This window comes from Typha latifolia, chromosome 8, assembly GCF_019914945.1.
Source record: "Typha latifolia isolate L0001 chromosome 8, TyphaL0001v2, whole genome shotgun sequence".
Lineage (NCBI taxonomy): Eukaryota > Viridiplantae > Streptophyta > Magnoliopsida > Poales > Typhaceae > Typha > Typha latifolia.
In genome coordinates this window covers 10,261,412-10,283,686 of record NC_133093.1, presented here as the reverse complement: position 1 = coordinate 10,283,686, position 22,275 = coordinate 10,261,412, and the positions used below count along the sequence as shown (strand labels likewise).

General features: G+C 36.0%; 2 protein-coding genes across 3 annotated transcripts; one reads left to right on the top strand and one right to left on the bottom strand.

Moving 5' to 3' along the window:
- The first annotated feature begins 702 nt into the window (after positions 1-702).
- Positions 703-18,650, top strand: LOC140793829 (kinesin-like protein KIN-7K, chloroplastic). Of its 2 annotated transcripts, none has more exons than XM_073145559.1 (25): positions 703-1,230; positions 1,317-1,414; positions 2,325-2,414; positions 3,460-3,512; positions 3,716-3,781; positions 4,447-4,500; positions 4,854-4,913; positions 5,955-6,033; positions 6,842-6,909; positions 7,071-7,127; positions 7,207-7,311; positions 10,241-10,345; positions 10,524-10,631; positions 10,717-10,848; positions 11,003-11,185; positions 12,465-12,650; positions 13,446-13,586; positions 14,142-14,255; positions 14,387-14,437; positions 14,548-14,595; positions 14,716-14,850; positions 15,439-16,194; positions 17,983-18,112; positions 18,196-18,301; positions 18,377-18,650. In XM_073145559.1, the coding sequence occupies exons 1-24, from the start codon at positions 899-901 to the stop codon at positions 18,276-18,278; spliced, it is 3,234 nt and encodes a 1,077-aa protein (XP_073001660.1). In that variant the 5' UTR covers positions 703-898; the 3' UTR covers positions 18,279-18,301; positions 18,377-18,650. The 2 variants fall into 2 exon arrangements, with proteins under 2 accessions (XP_073001660.1, XP_073001659.1); XM_073145558.1 differs by having other exon boundaries at positions 14,136-14,255.
- Positions 18,651-20,609: 1,959 nt separating this feature from the next.
- Positions 20,610-21,960, bottom strand: LOC140794003 (B-box zinc finger protein 20-like). Its single transcript, XM_073145809.1, has 3 exons — positions 21,615-21,960; positions 21,107-21,514; positions 20,610-21,002 (listed from the first exon to the last, which is right to left on the bottom strand). The coding sequence occupies exons 1-3, from the start codon at positions 21,807-21,809 to the stop codon at positions 20,832-20,834; spliced, it is 774 nt and encodes a 257-aa protein (XP_073001910.1). The 5' UTR covers positions 21,810-21,960; the 3' UTR covers positions 20,610-20,831.
- Between the last annotated feature and the right edge of the window lie 315 nt (positions 21,961-22,275).

The following is a 22,275-nucleotide window of genomic DNA, read 5'->3' as shown; positions in this document are numbered from 1 at the left end:
AATAGATCTGATCCTGCCATTAGCTTCGTCTGGTTATTGTCTCCCGTTGGGTATTTTGGGACGATGCCAAGTAAATTGGAAGTTGTGGTCCTGCCATTATGCACGAGTATTATGGAGTCTGGAATACCATATGATTCCAAAACTTCAAATCAACCTTGAGGTTTTTTTGTGTGTGTTTAGCATCGAAGTAAATTGTGGCTAGCGTGACAGAAGAAAATAGGTAAGAATAATTATATCCGAGTCCACAAATTATTGCTACGTTCTGAGCACGAGAGCGAGAGCGAGAGATTTGGAAGCTATAGATAACTATCATGATCTACCGGATAGAGCATAAGAGCCTCATAGCCTTATGATTGATATTAAGGTTTTAATAAATTTCACCTAAAAGAGATTTTTTTTATAACGGGTGGGTGGGCCACGAGTAGCTCAAGTAAGCGGTATGTTCACCGCTTCGCCTCCTCCTCGTGTCGATAAAAAGTGAGCCGCAGTTACTCCCGCCCATTACCATCGGCCACGCGATCATTTCTTTGATTTAAACTCTACGCCACCCGCCGCTCCACACTCGGGGTCCCTCACTGCCTGCCACGTCAGCACCCGTCTACTGGAGGGTCCGCTCTGTATCTCCCCCGCCCTCTCCTCTCCTCTCTCCCCACCGACCATCTTGCCGCCTTCTATTCTCTCTTCCCCAAACCTTGAACCCGCGTCACTTTACAGACGAGCAAATCCCTCTCTTCGACTCTCTAATCTTTTCTCTCTTTTCAAGAGCACACCATGTGATCTCTGACTCTCTTATTCTTCCTCCTCACCTCACTCCACCTCCATTATTCCCTCTCTCTCTCCTCTTTCCTTCAAGAAAGGAGAGAGAGAGAGAGAGAGAGAGAGAGAGAGAGTTGCATCCATGGCGGGGCCGTCGTCTTCGCGTGGAAGGAGCAGCTCCCCCTTCGGCTACAGGAAGCCGCCGCCCACATCCTACTCCTCTTCGTCATCCACCTCTTCTTCCTTCTACAACGGGCGGCTCATCCCGAGGTCTTCTCCCTCCTCCGTCTCCTCCCACTTCTACGGATCCCGTAATGGTGCATTTCCGAGATCCGTCACTCCGGGCCGCTCCCGCTCCGATCCGCCCAGGGTTTGCTCGCCAGTCGTCTTCCCGACGGCCGATGAGCTGGTCATCGAGGACACTTCGAGATCCGGGGATAGCATCTCGGTCACGATTAGGTTTCGGCCGCTGAGGTAAAGGGGGTGGATCTGATTGGATTTGAGGGGATCTTGAATAAGAAAGGAGGGTTTGATGAGAATCTGTGATAATGTGGGTGCAGCGAACGGGAAATCCAGCGTGGGGATGAGATTGCGTGGTACGCGGATGGGGATAAGTTAGTCCGCAACGAGTATAATCCGGCCACCGCTTATGCCTTTGGTAATATCTTTTAGCTTTCTCCGTAAGTTTCTTGTGTAGTTTGAGGTCAGGTGTACTCCAATTAGCCTACCAAGATATCTTTGACAATTATTTTAGCCACAGGATGTTGAGTAATATCTTTAATAATTGCTTTTCATGTTCATGAATTTTGATAATTTGGAACATTTTCAACATTTTAGAACAATGTGGGTTGTACTTTGTAATTTGATAACTGATTAATTTCTCAAACTCTGCAAGCATACCTAGATGCTTTACTTAGAAGTTCCTCCTGATCATTTTTAGGATTGAAGGTTCAAATTCTGAGTATATAAACATAGTTTGACAGTCTTCCAACTTTCATGGTAGACATGACAGAAAACCATTTACTTTCCATGAGAAACCATTGTTTACTCAGTTAGTTCTGCTACACTTTTTACTTTTCAGTAAGGAAGAGATTTAGCAACAGGTTCATCATTTGAAGTTGAAACTCTGTTTACATATAAGATCAATGCATTTTTTGGACCAAAATGAATATGATATATTGTCTCAATGTGATAACTTCTGATTGTAACAATTACACATTTCGTACTCCTTCAATTGCTTATCTGTTGGTCCTCTGACAATTTCGAACTATTGGTGAAAACTTCCTTTCCACACTAATCTCAGTCAAATTTCTTTATGGTGTTTGTTGGCTGGCTGCTATGCTATATGTGGATGCATCATGAGAGCAAGTAGTATCTGATTCTCATTCTAGTTGAAGGCAATTTCGAAATGCAAATAATAAGTCCTTTCTTGTTGTTAAACAGAGGAATTTAGAACACTACAATCAGTACTGGGTTTTTGTGATTTGTTTTCTAATCTAGTTATTAAACTCTGTAATTTCTATATATTGTTCATTCAAGTAATACATGACATAAATTTGCTCTTCTAGATAGAGTTTTTGGGCCCGCAGCAACTTCTCAAGTGGTCTATGATGTGGCTGCTCAGCCTGTTGTTAAAGCTGCGATGGAGGGCATCAATGGTATGCAATCTTAATCATTCCTTTTGACATAACTGTAAGTGAACTAGCTTTCTGTTTTCTGTTCGCTAAAAACTAATTTACTTTGAGTAGTTAGACCTTTCTTGTTAGGTCTGATTCTCAGGGGACACAACTTTAGTAAAAAGGCTGATGTGGATTGATCATTTGCTTCTGCTGATGTTTCTTGTTCTTAGTAGTTAGTATCCTAAGGTTATGATGATGTTCACTCTAGTAAAACTAATCCCCCATAATACCTTAGTACTACATAATAATTGTAGTATCTGACTCATTGTGGCTTCTGAGATGGTTCTACAATAGCAGGAATGTTTACTTGAGATTTATCGGCTATGTGACTACCTCAGTTATTGTCCAAGTTTTCTGCATGATCACTTGTTACAATTAACAAGATGAAAAACCTGGTGCATAAGTAGATATATCTTAGTCTTAATCTTGCTCTATACATTTTAACTTACTATTACTAAATGGCAAAACCTAGCTTGCAGCAGCATAAGGTAGAATAGTGTATCAGATATGAGAATGCCCCTAGACCATATTCACCATCTTCATCTTTTTAATCAACTGAATATTGAAATTCACCGTGGAAATGAGCCATTTCAAATTTGGTAGGTTGGTTGGTAATTAACGATTCTGTAGTTTCCAACCTTGAATTAGCATTTTCAATTATAAAAGGTACTCCACAACCGTTGGCTAATAAGATGTAGTGCTTGTGAAAAATTGCCTTCATATACATGCATTGAAGGGGAGTCTGCATTGGCATACAATGATTTTTCTTACTGTTAAATGATCCAATAGAATCATTACTTTTCATATGTCTCCTGTTGGACATTTGTTCCAACACGTAATTTAGTTAGACTCATTCTGTATGGATGGGGCTTCCAATATTCAACTTTCTCAATTCATCCTTACAGATCAATTGATTGATTTGCATTTGATTTCTTTTAACTGCATTGTCTTTGCTTCTTTACATAGATTTAGTTTTTAGTTTGTCAGCACCACTTACTAAACATTTATCTATATTAACTTGTAGGGACAGTTTTTGCCTATGGTGTCACTAGCAGTGGGAAGACCCACACAATGCATGTAAGTTTCCTACATCTAATCTGAAATGATACGAATGGCTATTATATGTGAGCTGGCAAATCTCATCTTTTTATGGGATAGCCGTATGAGCCTATAGGCTACCATAATATGTTAACTGGTGGTGCATTTCCTTCCGACATATGCACACGAATCAGTGGTTGCATATATTGCTTTTGACATATTTCCTCGGGTGTCTTATGTAGGGTGATAAAAGATCTCCTGGAATCATTCCATTGGCCATCAGGGATGTCTTCAGCATAATCCAAGATGTACGAAAGACAAGTACCTAAAACATGTTAAGCTCATTATCTGCATTCTTCAATTTTGGCTTTTGGCCAAACAAGTTCTCTACTCTGATCTCTAATGGTAACTTATCAATGGACAATAATCCATTTTACTAATTGTTTGCTAAGGGCATGGCCTTTTCTCGTAGTCTTCTTAGGAGAGTGATGTAGGGTCATTACATCCAATAATTAGTATAGAGTGACTTCTGTAATAATTAGGATAGAGTGCTGCAAGGCTGCTGTGTTCAAACAATCACATTCAAGTCGCATTAAGAGGGATTTTGATGTTTTATTCTTTAAAATTCCATTAATTAGTTTTGATTGACTAGGTGGGGTATTTCTTTTATGAAAAATCATGATAAACGATGCGGAATCTTTTAGTCAAGGATAACTATTTGGTTCAAAAATTTTCCTAACAACAACTTCTGTCTGTTTTCCATCATGATCTGGGAGCCATTAACTTTTGCCCAACTAATATAACTAAGAAGAAAAAGTAAGTTTAAAGGTCATTATCTCTGATGTAATTAATGAAGAATGTAAATTAATGATTCCAATGTTGCTTCTAGGGAAATATGATTATCCATCATGCTTTTTATAATATATTTCAGATGAGGATGAAACTTACCTTTTTCTTTGAATTTGTTTGGCAGACCCCCGGACGAGAATTTTTGCTTCGTGTCTCATATCTTGAAATTTATAACGAGGTAGGTTTTCCCAAGACATCTTCAACAGATGCAAAAATAACATCATACTATTAATACCAACTTATAGGTTGTAGCTCTTTCTCTTGTCTATCTCTATGTCAAAGTTCTTTTATAATTTTATTTTCTTTAATTATTGGATATGACATTGATCAAATTTCCATTTGAATAACCTTGTTTGTTTTGTAATGATCTTAAGATTCTTAACATCCTGTAATTATATTGGGCTGGCCAATATTTTAGTTGTCAATTTGTCATATCTTGGTATTGTCTCACTCACTATTCTACTTTTAGAACTTTGAGTTATCCCTGTCTCTTCACATTCTTGTAAGCTCTTAAATTGGTTTTTGTTTCAGGTGATAAATGACCTGCTCGATCCTACTGGCCAAAATTTGCGTGTTAGAGAAGATGTTCAGGTTTGAATATTTTATCATTGAGAGGAGAATTTGACTTATTGACAAGCACTTAGATATTATTTACAATTTCTGTCCTTATCATTTGTTATGGCCTTACATTGCATTTGTAATCGTCTAAACTCTAAAAGGCCACATGGTTACCAGAACAGCCATTATCTAGCCATAATGGCATAATATCATTGTTAACTTCCATTACATGGTTGGGTGAGAACCATTGCTTTTGTTGAGACAGTTATGACATCCACTAAAATTACAGTAGTATGACTTGTTTGTGTTTTTCAGTTTTTATCTTTTATTGGTATATCTGGAGTTCACTTGTATTATCCATAGTCTACAGTTATCATGCTTTCTTACCTTTTTGTCTCTAGTAGGATATGCCTCGTGCCTAGGCATTGTGCACTCCTCGAACAGTCCATCTATTTTCTTTCTCCTAAAAATTGATAGCTACAATTATATCTACTTATAAATTTCAGAAACCAGAAGATTATAAAGATGCCTTCTTTGCTGAATGAAAAATTACTACTGTGACCCGGTTGATTTATTTGGAAATGCAGACTAGAGAATGAATATAAATGAATGGATGAGAAATGCTGTAACTATAGATTTTGAACTATAGGAGTTCAGATTTGAAATTCTGTACACTGACATAAAAAACTGATGCTTTAATGAATTTTGTTGCTCAAGATAAATGATGAGGATGATCAACAAATAACTTGTAGCTGCTGACAAGTATTCAGTTTACTGAAACTTTAACTCTGGGATGACCAATTATTTATAACGAGAGTTTGAGTAGTCCTTGCCAAAGGTCAATTCAAATTAAAATTTACCTAAGCCAGGTGAACTAGGCTGATATGTTTTAACTGGAATTTCGAGAGTTGGTTGCTAGTTGCTACTGCTAGTCATGCTTTCTCATTCCTTGTTTCCTTTTCTTTTCTTTTTAGTTCATTCTTCAGAGTGAACCTTAAAGTAGTCCAGCTACTCACTCCACTTCCTTTACATTCTAAAATTCCATTTTATTTATTAACCATTAGAAATTTTCAGGGAACTTATGTAGAGGGGATAAAGGAGGAGGTCGTTTTATCTCCTGGACATGCACTTTCTTTCATTGCTGCTGGTGAAGGTGATGCTATTGTTTAGTATTTTCAATCAGTAAACCTTTTATTTATATCTTCTCTATCTTATCTCGTTATGTATTGCTGCCTTTGTCTACCAAACATGTCTTTGATGAGTTCCTGAAATTCCTTGAAGAATATAAGTTTCTGTAACCATTTTGTAATCCTTTGAACCTGATCAAGATTTATTTATGCTGTAACATAGTGTGGCTCCTTGTTGCGCACTCCTTTTTTTTTCTCTTTCACATTTCGTTCAAATGATGTAACTCTCTGGTTACTATCTTTACCTTATGTATTAAAATCCACTTTGAGGGTGGCTCTTAGTTTGATGGTTACTCTTGCCTCCCTACACCCAAGTGGTAATGGATCGGAGCCATGACGCAACCTCTCTGCCAATGGGGTTAAGGTTGTGTACATTTTGCCCTGTCCAGAACCTTCATTTGTGCAAGTGTCATAAATTGGTTCGTTCTCTTTTTCAAGATTCACTTTCCTAAAGGGCATCAATTAGTCTGTCATAAGAATAAGCATGATGGATTCATCCATTTTATAGTAGATTGCTGGCTTTACTATCTTCTGCATTCAAATATTTCTTTAATAGTTTAATATATTAGTCTTTTCATTCCATTTTAGCTAGGGTTTCTAGTTAATGTGCATTCTTTTTCAACAATGACGTCTCATTATTGCAGTTAAGAGTATTTGTCTTTTTTTGAAATGTTCCAACTATTTTAGTAGCTTAGATGTTTGCTTTTGTGGGTCTACCGGAAAGTCCATTCTTTGATGTTGTGGTATATAACTTGCCTTATCTGTCATTTGCAGAGCATCGCCATGTTGGTTCTAACAATTTTAACTTGTTCAGTAGCCGAAGTCACACAATATTCACCTTGGTATGTTAGCAATTTAAATATTTTTGACCTGATAAATGAACATTTCTGTTTCTTAAATTTCTTTTGCATTGAACCGATTTATTTCTCCTCTATGTTGTATTACTTGCTCTAGTCTAGGTCGACTTTGCTTTAACTTCTATCTGCATTTGTGTCGCCCCCAGATGATTGAAAGCAGTGCTCATGGTGACGACTATGATGGAGTCATGTACTCTCAACTTGTATGCACTTTATCTAGTTTGTATTGAGTCCATGATTTACTTTGCTACAATTTTCTTACTCTTAATGTTTCTTTTCTAGAACCTGATTGATCTAGCAGGGTCAGAGAGTTCCAAAACAGAGACAACTGGGTTGAGGAGAAAAGAAGGGTCATATATTAACAAAAGCCTATTAACTCTTGGGACTGTAGGTGATCCCTCCCAATTCTTTTTGATGTATATGATTTTGAAGATTAATTATATGACTAGAAATTGGTTTTGATTAGAAAGTAGTTAATGCACCTTTGATCTCGGAAGTTTTTTTCCAGTGTCATGTGGAATAATCTAGATGTTAAACTTGATAGCTAATGTTTGACAGTGGTGGTGAGGCTGTACTTTGCCATAATTATCTATGTTTCATCCCATTAGTAGTGTTGGGTACTGTTGTACATCTTCCAACCTCTTGTTCGCTATAATGTGCAGACTGTACTTCGTATGGTATTGACTCAGGACAGTATCTTCTGTAAGATATTATGACCACAAATGGATAACTTTCTGTTACCTAGATATATAAAATGTTGTTATCTAGATATATAAGCATTAGTTGCTTCATTTGCTAACTCTTGGAAAAATATGCGGGACAAAGATGCAAGTGACTAAACTTAAGAGAAATCCAACAGATAAACAGTTTAAATAGGCAAGCTAATCAAATAGACGTCCTCTAATTATACATATGAAACTACGTTATAGTATATGGTCACAAGCAAGATGCGTTGCTTTCAAGAGACTGGCTTAGATCATTGAAACATGGGACTTTTTGACTAGAGCTCTTCACTCAAAATTGAAATAAAGCACTAATAAAGAGGATGGTAGATTAATGCTAACAAATAGACAATTTTATGTGTTCTGGTACAGAAAAATTATAGATTTTAGAAAATTCAGCAAATGCTATTGTAAGCAAAGGTTAATGTGAGAACATATATTTTGGTACAAGGGATAAGGTTACTGGCAACAATCGAACCAAGGATAACAAATTTGATGTCAGGTTCAAAATGTTGTTACTAGTCTTTATACCCTTTGATCGAGTCCAAAACAATGAGAAGATGAAATCCGATCCACGACTGGAAGTTCGTGCTGAAATTGGATCTAAATTTAAAATCTAAAATCTAAAATCTAATCTAGATCTGGAAGTCGACGATGTCAGATCAAAATATCTAAAATGTCAGGCTCTTAATAGAGTCGTGGAAATCTCGTGAACAAGGATTGTCATGTCGATACCTGGCCAGCTTGCTCCTACGTTCCAGTGGCATGCCTTTGGTATGCCTCTAATATATTTTAAGGGTTTTTATCTTTAGAAAAATATGGATTCTAGTTTCAACCGTTCCCGAAATGGAACGGGATTGACCATAACCTTCCCGATCCCAATACTCAGAACCTTGCTATAAAAACCTTTTAGTATATATTTTTAGTTTGGATATATATGTATATATATATATATATATATATATATATATATATATAATATTAAAGTCTACATTAGAGTAATTTATCCTTAGATAATATTGTAAATGACTTATTTTATTTAATGATATAACAATAGTTAAGTAAAATATGATTCAACAAATAATATGATTAAATATATTCATTATTTGACAATAGTTTAATATTCAAACCAAAACCTAGTTAAACAGAATGATGTGGTTAATAGTTCATTAATCTAATAAGTTTCTATATCAATTTTGACCAATTTGAATGAATTTTACATATTATTTTATTATATTTTTTTAAAATACAAGGGAATCAAAATTTCTTTTTGGTTCCTACATTTTATAGAGTATTTTCATAGATATAGCACACAATATTCGATTTATGTAGAAAGATCCGTACAAATGATAGATCTAGCAAAGTTAGCTAGTCTATCATTTGTACATCCCAAATTAGTTTTTAAAATTTAGCACAAATAAAATACTCAAGAGAATAAAAAAAAGAAAATTTGATTTCTTCCTTAATCTCCTCCTTTTCTCTTTCTCTCACTTCAACCTTTTTTTCAGTATAATGGCTGAAGGCCAAAGAGACCTTAGTGAGTCTCTTTGACAAGCCCTTAATGGGTTATTGGGTTTTGGCTAGCACCAAACTCGTGCCATTTTGGCATGCACTAGTGTTGAGTGTCGGTTCTTCATAGGCACGGCCATCCTTGCTCTGTGATATTTTGAAAACATCGAAGAATGCAATAGGCATGAATGGAGATATCAAATATGTGGAAAAGGATCTTATGTTTCACATTTTGGAGTTCCGATTTCACACCGGAAGGGATCTTCACGAAACCCTTAGAGCTTCTAACCGTCTTTATTTCATTAAAAACTTTCTAACCATGATGTCTTTTAACTATTTATAGTGCAAATATAAAACCTTAAATGAACCATGACTCACTTAGACCAAAACAAGTCAAAACATACCCAACCACTAATAGGTTGGAAATTAGCCCAAAAATAATCTGAAAAATATGAATTATAGAAAAAGATATAAAACAACTAATCAAAGTCTAAGTAAGACCCAATGACATATTAATAACGAAGCCAAAGTGAAGCCGCTCCAGTGGTGCGCCTCTGTCTGTGTGTAGAGCCGTATGTCCAGTACATGGTTGGTCTGATGTCTTCATCAAAAAGCTTGTAGTAGATTGGGCTATAGAGAGACTTTTTTTCGCCACATGCAAATGTATTATCTTAAGTTTTGTATCAAAGTTACATATATTTAAGACCTGCTAGTCTTCTGCAACTATCAATGGTCTTTATTGAAGTTTCTTGATTACTTTGCCCACTTCTTCATAACACTGGAATGATGAATGTAATGTTAGCAGCTTTGTCACTGTCTAAACTCAGTGGTCTTAGACTGATATAGATAAATTATCATGTGAGCATTATTTGCATTTAGGAAGTGAGTACCTAAATCCACTAGATAATTATATATTTGTACTTATTGTGTAAGATCTGTGGTAGTTGTTGTGTCATTTTATACCTCATAACATTTCTTACCCTTTTGATAAGTACAGAGGACGTGACTGCAAATCTTGTTGTATATGATACTATAATCTTTTTGGTCCTTTGCAAAAAACTTAATGCAAATTCACCAATTTAAAGGTTATCGGAAAGCTCAGTGAAGGAAAAGCATCTCATATACCTTATCGTGATTCCAAGTTGACTCGTCTTCTGCAGTCATCATTAAGTGGTCATGGGCACGTATCAGTAAGTCTTAATAGCCATCTATTCTAAAGATCTATACTCAATATCTATCTGATGTTGTATAACATTTTCTAGTCCCTGCAAAATCTATGTTTAGTGCAACTGCTGCCTTTGCTTTTCATGGCATATCCTGAATATTATTGCAAGTTAAGTAAGAAAAATACTAACTAATTTTATGCAGCTCATTTGCAATGTCACTCCTGCATCAAGTAACATGGAAGAGACTCACAACACCCTAAAGTTTGCTAGCAGGGCAAAGCGGGTTGAGATTTATGCTTCACGTAATCGGGTAGAAAATTGCAGCACTGATCCTGAAACTGATATGCCTCTTGTAGGAAATCTCAAATAAACAATTTTTACCTTCTGTAATCCAGATTATTGATGAGAAGTCATTGATTAAGAAGTATCAGAAGCAAATATCATCTTTAAAGCAAGAGCTCGACCATCTAAAGAAAGGAATGTTTACTGGAGTTAATCAGGAAGAAATCATGATCTTAAAGCAACAGGTTCTCTTTGACAACCTTCTTGCTGAAAATATAGGCATAGTTTTATCCTCTGTTTTTTCTTTTTAGTCCTGCATGTAAACAGTTGGATATATGTCTTTTGGTTTATATTTTTAATAGTAAGAAATGACTACATGCTTATGTGTTCTACAAGCAGTTGGAAGAGGGCCAAGTAAAGATGCAGTATCGTCTGGAGGAGGAAGAGGAAGCAAAGGCTGCTCTGATGAGTAGAATACAACGACTCACCAAGCTAATACTCGTATCTACAAAGAATACTATTCCTGGATGCTTGACAGATTTACCCAGTCATCAAGCCCGCCCTTCTGTCGCTGAGGACAATGTATGAGATTGATTTTATTGATCATTGCAATTATTTCATTTGGTATGCTAGTAGAGATAATAATGAATCATGAAACAAGTATCTCTTCTTCTTTACTGTAGGAAAGAAACCAATTGCAAAAAATTTGTGTCGAAAAAACATCTAAGAAAAGTGAGGTGCAAGAATTTTTTTGGATAAATAGCATTCAAGAACTGTTATCACTCATCCCAATGTAGTCATTTCTAACAAGAATGGAGCATCCGAAGATTGTATGTAATCCATTCGATAGGACAAAGACAACCTACTTTGTTGATCTTTCAAGTTAACTCTGATATTTTTTGGAATTTTGTTTTTAACTGTTTATTTTTGCGTATTTTTTCTTTCTTATTCCAGGTACCCTCTCTGAATGCACACTTCCGTAGTTCCATGTATATACCTCTATCTAATTTGACCTGTCTTTCCTCTGATTATTTTCACCTTCTTTTCCTCTAATCATGAATCTTTCACCACCAAAAATTAAATGCATGTTGGTTAATTGAAATATTTTCTTCAGGTCTGGATAAGAGACTTAGTCCACCAGACTTTATAATATAAGCAAGCATGCAGTGGACATTCATGTTGCTGGAACAACATAGATCCATGTTGTTGCTTATCCTAGTACCTTAGTTTGAAACACTAATAGTATGTAGCTACCCGTTGCCTGACAGTGCTCTGCCAATGAGTGATGATCCATCACATATCTAAGTAATCTAGTTGAATATACACATATGAGACTTTTTTTTCCCTTTGCAAGATTAACTGCCATGCGCTACACTAGGAACCCTCGCTCCCAGGGTGCTATAATTTCCTTCAAGTTGAGTGCATCTGCAAAAATCTAGCAATGCTAGCTGTTGAGAATATTAGATTTCTGAAAACTTTATCTAATAGTTTTTTTAATCCAGTAAACACAAGTTATGTGGCAATGCTGCACATAGCTTCTTGAGTTAGACTTCTGTTTTATTCATTATGATGTGTTAAGGACTGTTTGTAGTTATTTCAGTACATATCTTTGAAATGTATCTTTTACTATTTTATCTTGTATTATTTTATGACTATTAAGCTTCAATTTACCATGTTGCAGTTAAGTTTTTCTGTTACTTAGTTAACACTATATCTGTAATTATGTTCACTATCAGTCTTCTGAATTAAATTTTTGTTAAGTAATTATAATATCTCAACTGTGATAAATCTTTTATAAAGATTTAGGAGTGTTAAAGTGCTCGATCTGATCTGATCATTTTCTGTCTCTCTTTTATTCCAGAACTTGGCTATCTTGCATGAGAGTTCTCCACTCCTGCTTGAAAATGATAACTCCATGAAAGAATCTCTATCTTCAGCTATATCAGATCCATCAGATCCATTGTTTAATGCTAAACATCTAAGATCTTCAGGAAACCTGAATGAAGAGCACTCTTCTGTCAGTAGCTCAGTCACAGAATTGTTACAGGTTGGAGGACCTACCTATGGAACATCCAAATAGACATGCGGTTTGAGTGCTATTTTTTTTATAATAATTTTCTAGTTAGTTACAATCTCCTGACTGTCTCTTGTATTTTATTAAATGTTTGTATCATTCCCTAAACACATATCAGAACACCACCGTCTGATTTCCATTACTACCTTTTCTTTCTCATGGTATAATGACTATTTTTGAGACCTAACAAAAAAAGTACATAGTACAACTGTACAAGAACTAAGATTGGCTAAAACTATGTCTTTTGGTCTCGTACCCGGCTGCGCTGTTTCTGTTTTTTTTTTTACCCTTTTTGCATATGCTATAACACTGATCTTTTCCAGTTCTTTGCAGTTTCAATCTTCTTACCCTTCAAGCCGCTAAACTATAGTAATTTTCTGTTATAGGTGCACTGAAAAATTGTAGAGCAGGTACTATATTTTTTGGACAACCAACAAACGCTACAATTGCAGTTTTCAGTTGCTTTCTATGTTTAATTATTTCTTGGAGTTTATGATTTCCCAAGTGGATCTCTCCTTGAAGTGTTTCACGATATCAGTCTTATAAGGAAAAAGTGTTTCCAGTGTCGATTAGCTCAATACTCTGGTAATTTTGAAATGCAAAAAAAAAAAATGCAAACTTTTCAGAAGAAACTAACGTCTGCATTTTTCTGAGGCAAATGTTAACAGTTTTCATATTGCATGACCATGCTAAGTATTTCACGTGATATTTTCTGTTCTGTTAGTTTTAATTGTTAAACATCTAAACTTATTGTCTTCACATTTCCAGGCTGGAATGACAGCATCTGATCAAATGGATCTCCTTGTCGAGCAAGTTAAAATGTTAGCTGATGAAATTGCCTTTAGTACCAGTACCCTAAAACGACTCACTGAGCAGTCTGTAAATGATCCTGATGGCTCAAAGATTCAAGTATGATTCTCTTCTTTTCACGAGTGCTGCCATAGCTGGTCCTTGCTATTGAACTTAATTATTTAGTCTAAAAAGAACTGATTTCACATGATGTTGGGTTGGGATTTGATGGGGAATTACTTTAATTACCACTTCACGATATCTTTTATTGACTTGCTGTCACTTCATGTTGGATACCACAGAAGCATCAATTTGTAACAAGATGCTTTGCTAGATATGTTTCTTTCTTTTTCAATCTTTTGGGCTTGGAATATATGAAACGTTGAAATGTTAATCTGGTACTGAGATTGAAGCGATTTCATACCTGTGCTTTATAGGTTGTTATATAATTGTAGCTACAGATTTTATCCTGTACAGTCCCATTATGTGTTTCCCACTTGCTTTGTAAATAAATTGAACTAAAATTTGTTTAGGCTTGTATTATTCTGTCTTTCCATGTATCTCCTTACGTGGCATTTTTCTTTACTACTTACTATATTGGGAGCTTCCCTTTTTTGAAAATGTTACATGTGAAAACAAGTTTGCTTTGATACATATTATTGATCATAGATTCAGAACTTGGAGCATGAAATGGAGGAGAAGAGGAGACAAATGAGGGTTCTAGAGCAACGAATTATGGAGAGTGGCGAAGCGTCAATGGCTAATGCATCTTTGGTTGATATGCAGCAGGTGTGGTTCCCCTACTACACTACCACATACTAAAGCACATACTGACCCCACTCAATAATTTTGCTTTAGAACATCTTCTCGATGGTGCTTCTTTGTAACCTGACATTCAAAAACGTTTTTTGGTTGAACAGAAGGTCACACAGTTAATGACACAATGTAATGAGAAGGGATTTGAACTTGAGGTGATTCCTGTCCCCAAAAACTGTAGTTTGTATTGTTGGCTAGTATATTACATGTTTAATTTTGGAAGTTAAGCTTTCTGAAGCAATTCTCAATTTATTAAATGATGCAGTTAAAATCAGCTGATAACCGCATTCTTCAAGAGCAGTTACAACATATGGTACAGTGGCAATTGCCTCTCTTATCTTGCACTTGCTCAGGCTTATTGTGTTTAAGAAGAAAAATGCTTATATCTGTACTTTCCCTTTATAACTTTCGTTGCCTTATCTTTTTCTTGCAGTGTTTGGAAAATAAAGAATTGCAAGAGAAAGTTCTACTACTGGAACAACAAATAAGTTCAATAAAGAATGACAAATCTACTGAACAGTGTGTGCCTGAAGAGATCTGTAATTTAAAGATTAAACTTCAAGCTCAGGTCATCTATTTAATCTTCTTGTTGAACTGACTTACTTGCTGGTGTTTCCATACCATCCTGCCTGTTAATAGTTGTCTATTTTACTTATTGTCCATGCATTTTGCTATTAACTGGCTCCTTCATGTGGTATTTTTCTTTCAGTACATCCAGCAAGACATATTATTATTCAGTCTAGGAGAAATTACAGCTGGAGAAAGTTAATCTCAAATATATTAGGAACTTTCTGTCCTACTTATGTCCATGCTTGTGCTACTTATCTCACCAGATTCTCCTCACATCCATCTTAATGCCGACAAAATTAAATGCTATTGTTTTAGCTTGTTGTTTTCCTTTTTTGAATAGTACTAGCAATATAAATTATCATGGTTGTCTGGCAATTTATTTTATCTGGGGATCTTTTTGGGATATGCTCATTTTTCAAGCTCTACATTCTAGAACCGTTCCACCAAGTAGTTCAAGTCAGTACGTGTTCAATTTTTGTATCATGGTTAATAATTATCAGTTCAAATTTACAACTTCATAGATTCCTGTGCTTTGGGACTCTTAATGCTTTTCAATTAAGCCAGCTCTGTTTTATGTAATTGATAGGAGGTTGAGAATAAGAAGCTTAATCAGAAACAGCTTAAGATGATTGAGGAGAACCAGGAGTTGCTTAGACAGAATCAGAAGTTAGCTGAAGAAGCCTCTTATGCTAAAGAATTGGCATCTGCTGCTGCTGTCGAACTAAAAAATTTGGCTGCAGAAGTTACAAAGCTCTCGATACAAAATGCAAAACAAGCAAAGGAGTTATCGATTGCTCAAGAGACGGCATATCCTAAGGCTGGTAATGTTTCTAGTCATAGGTTTCCTGAGAGCAAGGCTGAAGGAGTCAAGCTAGGGAGAAAAGGCCGTCCTGCTAGTAAGGGTAGGGAAGCTGGTAGCACTGTGTATGATGATGTTGAGAGCTGGAGTCTTGATTTTGATGATATGAAGATGGAGCTTCAGGCCAGAAAACAACGAGAAGCTGCTCTAGAAGCTGCTTTGGCAGAAAAGGAGCTTCTAGAAGATGAATACAAGAAGAAATTTGATGAAGCAAAGAAGAGAGAACTGGCTTTAGAAAATGATTTAGCAGGCATGTGGGTCCTTGTTGCTAAGTTGAAGAGTGGGGCTTTAGGTGCCTCTGAGTTGAATTTTGATGAGCGATCTAGCAATGGAGCTGATATCATGAATGACCTGAAGGAAAAGGAAGATGAACATTTGGATTCTTCATTTGAGAAGAAAGAACTTTCAGACAGTTTGGTTGAACCACTAAATGGACAAGAATACGGAAATCCTGAATTAGAACCTCTGCTTGTTCGTCTCAAGGTAAACTAATTCCCATCAATTAGTTAGTTGTACATGGTTATCTCTTGAACTTGCCAGGAATTTCTCTTTCCATTTTATTGTTGAGACTTCAATATGTTAGCTGAATAAGCTTCCATGTCTTTGATCGTGTTTTAGAGCAATTTTGCTTTCGTCAATTGATGTCTTAGTCTATCCATAACATTTTAATTTTTCTTTCTAATATTTGATGCAAATTATGCATGCCATATACTGTGTGCAAATAGGTAGCCTACGTAGGGGTACATAAAGATTGAATCAGTTGGTAATCTAAGAAAGGGGTTTGCGTCAAATTACTTGCTATTTAAGTACTATAATCTTGAGTTGCATAATTCTCAGGGCAATATCATGGACAGTGGACAATATACTTAACTTTTCTTGGTTGAACTTGTTCATGATTTTAGGTGGGTACATGATAGAAGTTGCATAACAATTTATTCCCATTATGTATGTACTAAAATAATCATTTGTAGACATAGTATCTCAGAATGTCATGTCAAATTATTTAAGCAATGTAGTTTTTTACCTTTTCATGGGTAAACTAACTAATAACTTTAGGTGGATATATGACAAAAGTCCAGAACAATATATTACCTGTACTAAAGTAATTACTTGTATTTATTCAAAAAAAAAAAGTAAGTCCCTGTAGACTTACTATCTCAGAATGTTCTTATGGTGCTCATAAAGGTGCAACATTGATCTTTTAACTTCATTATCAACTTCTAATTGCACTTCCCTGTTACTTGGCTATGCTACATGCTACTCCAGCCAGCATAGAGGACAGTGGTACGTAATTTTTGCCATTTGCTCCTTTATCCTAAGTATCATTTGAGTTTTTGCAGCAACCAAACAATGCTTTCTGGCTTGCCCATGCCAGTCCTTTAATAATTCTCATCTACTTATTGCTTTACAAATTCTTTGAAATGAGTTATAGTTATCTTGATATTTGAAAGCACAGAGATCAATGATCCTCGTATGATAACATGTGTCAGTTACTTTGATTTGGCAATAAATGAATTATGGTTATTTTGATGATCCATATCAAGTTTTCTGTAAGTTATTCTTAATTTCGAAGATGAAAAAAATTTGAAGTCAGTGAATATTAAATACTAGCATAAATAATATGTTTAATGGAGATAACAATTTAAAAGGTCTTCTCACTCTTCTGTGGGTTTCTTCTAAGGCGACACTAGTGATCTATGACGATGCTATGCTATGCTCTTAACAATGTCCGTTAGATAGCTACATCTGGAGAACCAAGTTGAAAAACAAATATGAAATATTTGACTTTTTAAATACAAAGAAAGGATGCAATAGAAAATTGAAATCGCAGGTAGATAGTAGCTACAGTTGAGGATCACCAATGAGGGCTAGATAGTGCACAGATGAGGAAAAGCATTTTATTACAGGTGAAAGCAAAGCCACCCCAAGGTGGAAAGGAAGAGCCTAAAATTTTTCATTACCCTTTTATAGTAAAGGACATTGTTGCAAGATAGAGCTGAATGGGGAAGATTGATGAAGAACCTAATATATATAAATATTGTTAGTTTATCTTGATATGCCATTTACACATAGTTTAGTTACTATTTGGACTTGACAATTCACAAATTGTGTTATTAGAGTTATCTTTCAATTCTTGTGTTTTTCTCTATCTTGCGTTAGTGAGATTCAGATCTGCGAAGTTGGTGTTGCTTGTGCCATGCATAGGAATGTGCAAATGGATGTTGATGAACATTTTCGGAAAGGAAATTTAACATATTCTTCTTTTCTCAGGCTAAAATCCAAGAGATGAAGGAAAAAGATCTTGAGACTCTAGGTGACAAAGATACAATTTCTCATGTCTGTAAAGTATGCTTTGAATCACCAATTGCTGCAGTATTACTCCCTTGTCGCCATTTTTGCTGTAAGCAGTTTATTCTTTGCATATACCTTGATGGTTGTGTTAATTTTGTCAATGAAACTAATAAATGATTTATTTGTACCCAGTGTGCAAAACTTGCTCACTTGCCTGCTCAGAATGTCCTCTTTGCCGTACAAAGATTGATGACCGTGTCATTACCTTTACTTAATATATTATTTTTGTTGATTGGAGGTGAGATACTCCAGAGTTTTTCATACATATGTTTTGGTATTGATTTATTTTTAATGTAGTTTGTTTTCCTCTCAGGTAATGCTGAGCTCTCTGTTGTTCCTTTTCTGTAAAATCAATATTCATCCAAATTCTTTTATCAATCAGCAAGAAGGTATCTTTTACATTTCCTTCTACCTTGTGTTGTAAGTTCGCAGCTCTAGAAAGCTGTGATGCCTTTTCTGGTCCATATCTTTTTTTTTCCCTGTTAAGATGCATTTCCCTGAAGGTATGTATAGGTATGCTACTCGACACTTGTAAAACATTGATCAGAAGAGAAAAGGAAAAGAAAATATTAAGGGAATTTCTTCTATTCCTTTCTTTCTAGCCTACTGTTGTAGTTTGCTTATTCCGCAGATGTGGTAGAGCATTGAGGATTTATATATTTGAGGGTAAGATGGAAAAGATAGCACGTTGATTTTTGCTTATGCATAGACTCATAAAGGTTGACATGAAGACCAGTTTATTCTTTTGATTGCAGAGCTGCAATGTTCTGCATGGTACTCAATTTTTAGATAAGTTGCTCTTGGAACTTTAATGTGGTTGCAAAAATAATTGCTTGTAATTAAAGGGTAAATTGATTTTATCCTGAGGTGCGTATCTATCTCTTAGATCCTGTTGAAAGATGCTTCATCTGGATGTTTGAATGGCAACACTACTTATTGCTCATGCATACATCTTCTGGTATACTGATCTAGTATCTGTCAGACATGAACATCGGGTTCACCAGGTATTGTCAGCTCCCGGTGTTGCTACTTGGCGAGAGCGTTTACAAGGTAACAGTCCCAAAGCCCAATATACTGTGACACACCTTAGTCTGTTGATATTATTGAGTGTTATGAAATTTGGGAATGTTGGACTACTTGAGCGATCAAATAAAGATCTGTTGGGGTTAGTGGCACAGTAGATTGTATGAATAGCTTTTTTCCCCTTTGACTATAAATATGTAAAAACTAAATTAAAAGCTTCTGAAGTCCTTGATTGCTTTAGGGAAAAAAAATATTGGTTGATCGTGTTAGTAGGTTCTGTAGTAAGTTTTTGATTTGCAAAAGGAAAATGTTTGCACTTTAAAAATGAGAATGCAAGTGTGTCCCTGTCAGCCAGATAAGAAGGTAGAGAATTCAAAACATATCTGAAAAGTCTTATTGATTATGGTTGTCGCACGGTATAAATGTTTCAGGATAATACGTCTTTTCTGGTTTAAATGATTTGTTTTTACCGATTGTAGATATCTGATATTGCTAGAGGAAATCTCAAGTAAATTTTCCGCTGATGTTGGTCAAAGACCACAAGTAGAAATAACTTTTAACCCCACAAATTTGATGTTTTATTATTTCTTTTTCACTTTAGTCAGTATTTTTGAAACATTTACCATTAGCTACAAATACGAAGGACTTGCTTTCTTTCTTTTCATTTCTTTTGGTTTTGGAGAAAAGATTACCTAAAATTATTGTTCCCAGGTTCTGAGAGAAAGAATGAAATCAAAGGCTTGCTTTCCTTTTCATGATTTAGAGGGCGTTCATTTATAGAATAATTTTTAGACTAGTATTATGTTCATTTTTTAGACTTACCGCTTACACCAATTTAAGTTATTATGGAGTTTAACTGAATGACTGTAAACCAATATAGTAGTGCAATTATTATACTTAATGTGATACGAAAAATAGAGATTGGCAGCGATCTTTTATAATGGATGAATGAAAAGAGACAGAAAAGATAGTGATAAAAGCGAGAGTTGAATGAAATAATATCTTTTCAAAAAAAATAGTAATCGATAAATATAAAAATATTAATAAAAAAAGGAGATGAGAGACAAGTATTAATAAATTAATATTGAGGTAAATTATTGCTACTATTTTAGTATAAAGAGATCGTACTGAAATAAGTTTATTTTTATTTCATAAGTGAACAAGGTACTAGGCTCTCCTTGAGTTCATCTTTTCTATGCACCTATTCCTATAACCTTCGTCATGTAGTTTTATACCCTCTTTTGACATGTGTACCTTTTTTTTTTGGGGGAAAAAAAGGGTTGTATTCTTTTTCAAGTATGATAAATTAGTTCTTTCTTTTTGTTCTGCCTAAAGTGTTCTTATTTTCCTTCTTTTTTCGTTCTCATTTTGTTTAATATCTTTTCCAGAGGAAACAAAACCAGTAAAGCCAAAGAAAAGACTATTTCCCCCCCAAGTAAGATATTAACTTTAGATCTGATCTGTTACACATACCTTAACCAATTCTGAAGAGACGAAACCAAATAAAATCATCACAATCTCCGTTTATCACAAAATCCATTTTCCTACTTTCTTTCTCTCTATCTGCATTCACATCAGACACCAATTAAGAGCACCCTCCCATCTTCTTCGTCAAAGTACAAGGAGAAGAAAACAAGGACACCAGGGGTGCCCTGCTAATGACCTACACTCAAGGAAAAGCAAAGCTCCAACACCCAAAAAGAAAAAACCCCTCAAAGCTTCCCTTGGTAAGTAGAAGAACCTTGTCACCAGTAAGAGAAAGAAGACCCAGATCTCATATTATTACTTCCATATTCTTTGTTATAAGTCTTAGGCATTCTTTGCGGCACATCGCTCCACCATTCCTGGCCGGCCTGATCGAACTGTTCCTGAGATACCCTATTCGTTTCTGCGCATCTCGATTTCACTTCTCCCTCCTATCCATAAGCAAACGGCACATTTACATTCAATTAGTGCACCCATTTAAAAAAAATAAATAAATATAAAAATCAAAGAAGGTAATGGTCCAGTATGACAGTACCTGATACCAGCCCATATCATGAGTAAAAGTGTTGGTGGTGAAGGTAGCAGAATCGACCAACAAGTCCTCGACGCGGTAACCAGGCAACAGATGGATCAAATACTCCGAAATGCTACTGCTATTGCTCGCCACCGTTGCCGCCGTAACGGCCGTGCTGTTGCTGCTGCTGCTCGCTGCGTCCTCCTCCTCTTCCTTGCGGTACTTTTTTCTACCACCGCTATCGATCTCGGTTATCTCTACTACCTCAGGCGGCGGGCTCGAAGAGATCGGAAAAGACGAGAGCTTGATACCCGTTAGAAGTAACCGCGTGTGCTTCTTAGTGAAATCGTTCATGGTGTGGATAGAGATATCGCAGTCTCTGCAGAGTATTGCCCGATCTTCTTGGCAGAAGAGGAATCCTCTCTTCTCCTACAAATTAACCCACCACCCAATTCGTCAAAATCTTCTCTCTTCTCTATACCCACATCCAATTAACGAGAAAAAGAAATCGAAGCCGTAAGTTTCTCACCTGGCAGATGTCACAGAGAGGTGGCGATTGCGACGAAGAGGCAGAGGGGTCAAGGAGGGAGAAGCGGCGGTGCTTTCCGGCGAGCTTGTTGGCGCAGTGCACCCGCCGGTCGCAGCCGTCGCAGAGCGCAGCCTCGTCGGCGCAGCAGAACAAAGACGCCGCCTTGGCGGCGCAGACGTCGCACTGTACCTTCATTGCTATGAACGTAGGAGGAGGGTGGAAGTTGGAACGTAATAAAGGTGTCCAGGGAATTAGAATTGCGGGTGTTTTAATTTAAGTTCTGGTTGAGTTAAAAAAATGGAGTAGAGGACGGAGAAGGAGTCAGGAGTTTGCCGACTGTGAGTTTGGAGGAAAACTAGGAGCTTTGATAGTTCGATGGGTGGGTATGGGGATCGATTTCAGCGGAGAGGGTCGGTGGGGGTAAAGATCGGTAGAAATGGGATTTTTTACATACTTGTCAGATAAATCTTTTAAAATATTATAATTGTTACCGAAATTAAAATTTTTTAGTGACAATTATAACATTTCAAAAAAAATATAGTGACACTCATAATATTTTCCAAATGAGGCCTTACAAAGTATCACTACTTTTTTTTATATATATTAAAGATCAAATTTTCCAACCGACAAAGCCTTTGCAACATTATTTGCTGAGTTTTCT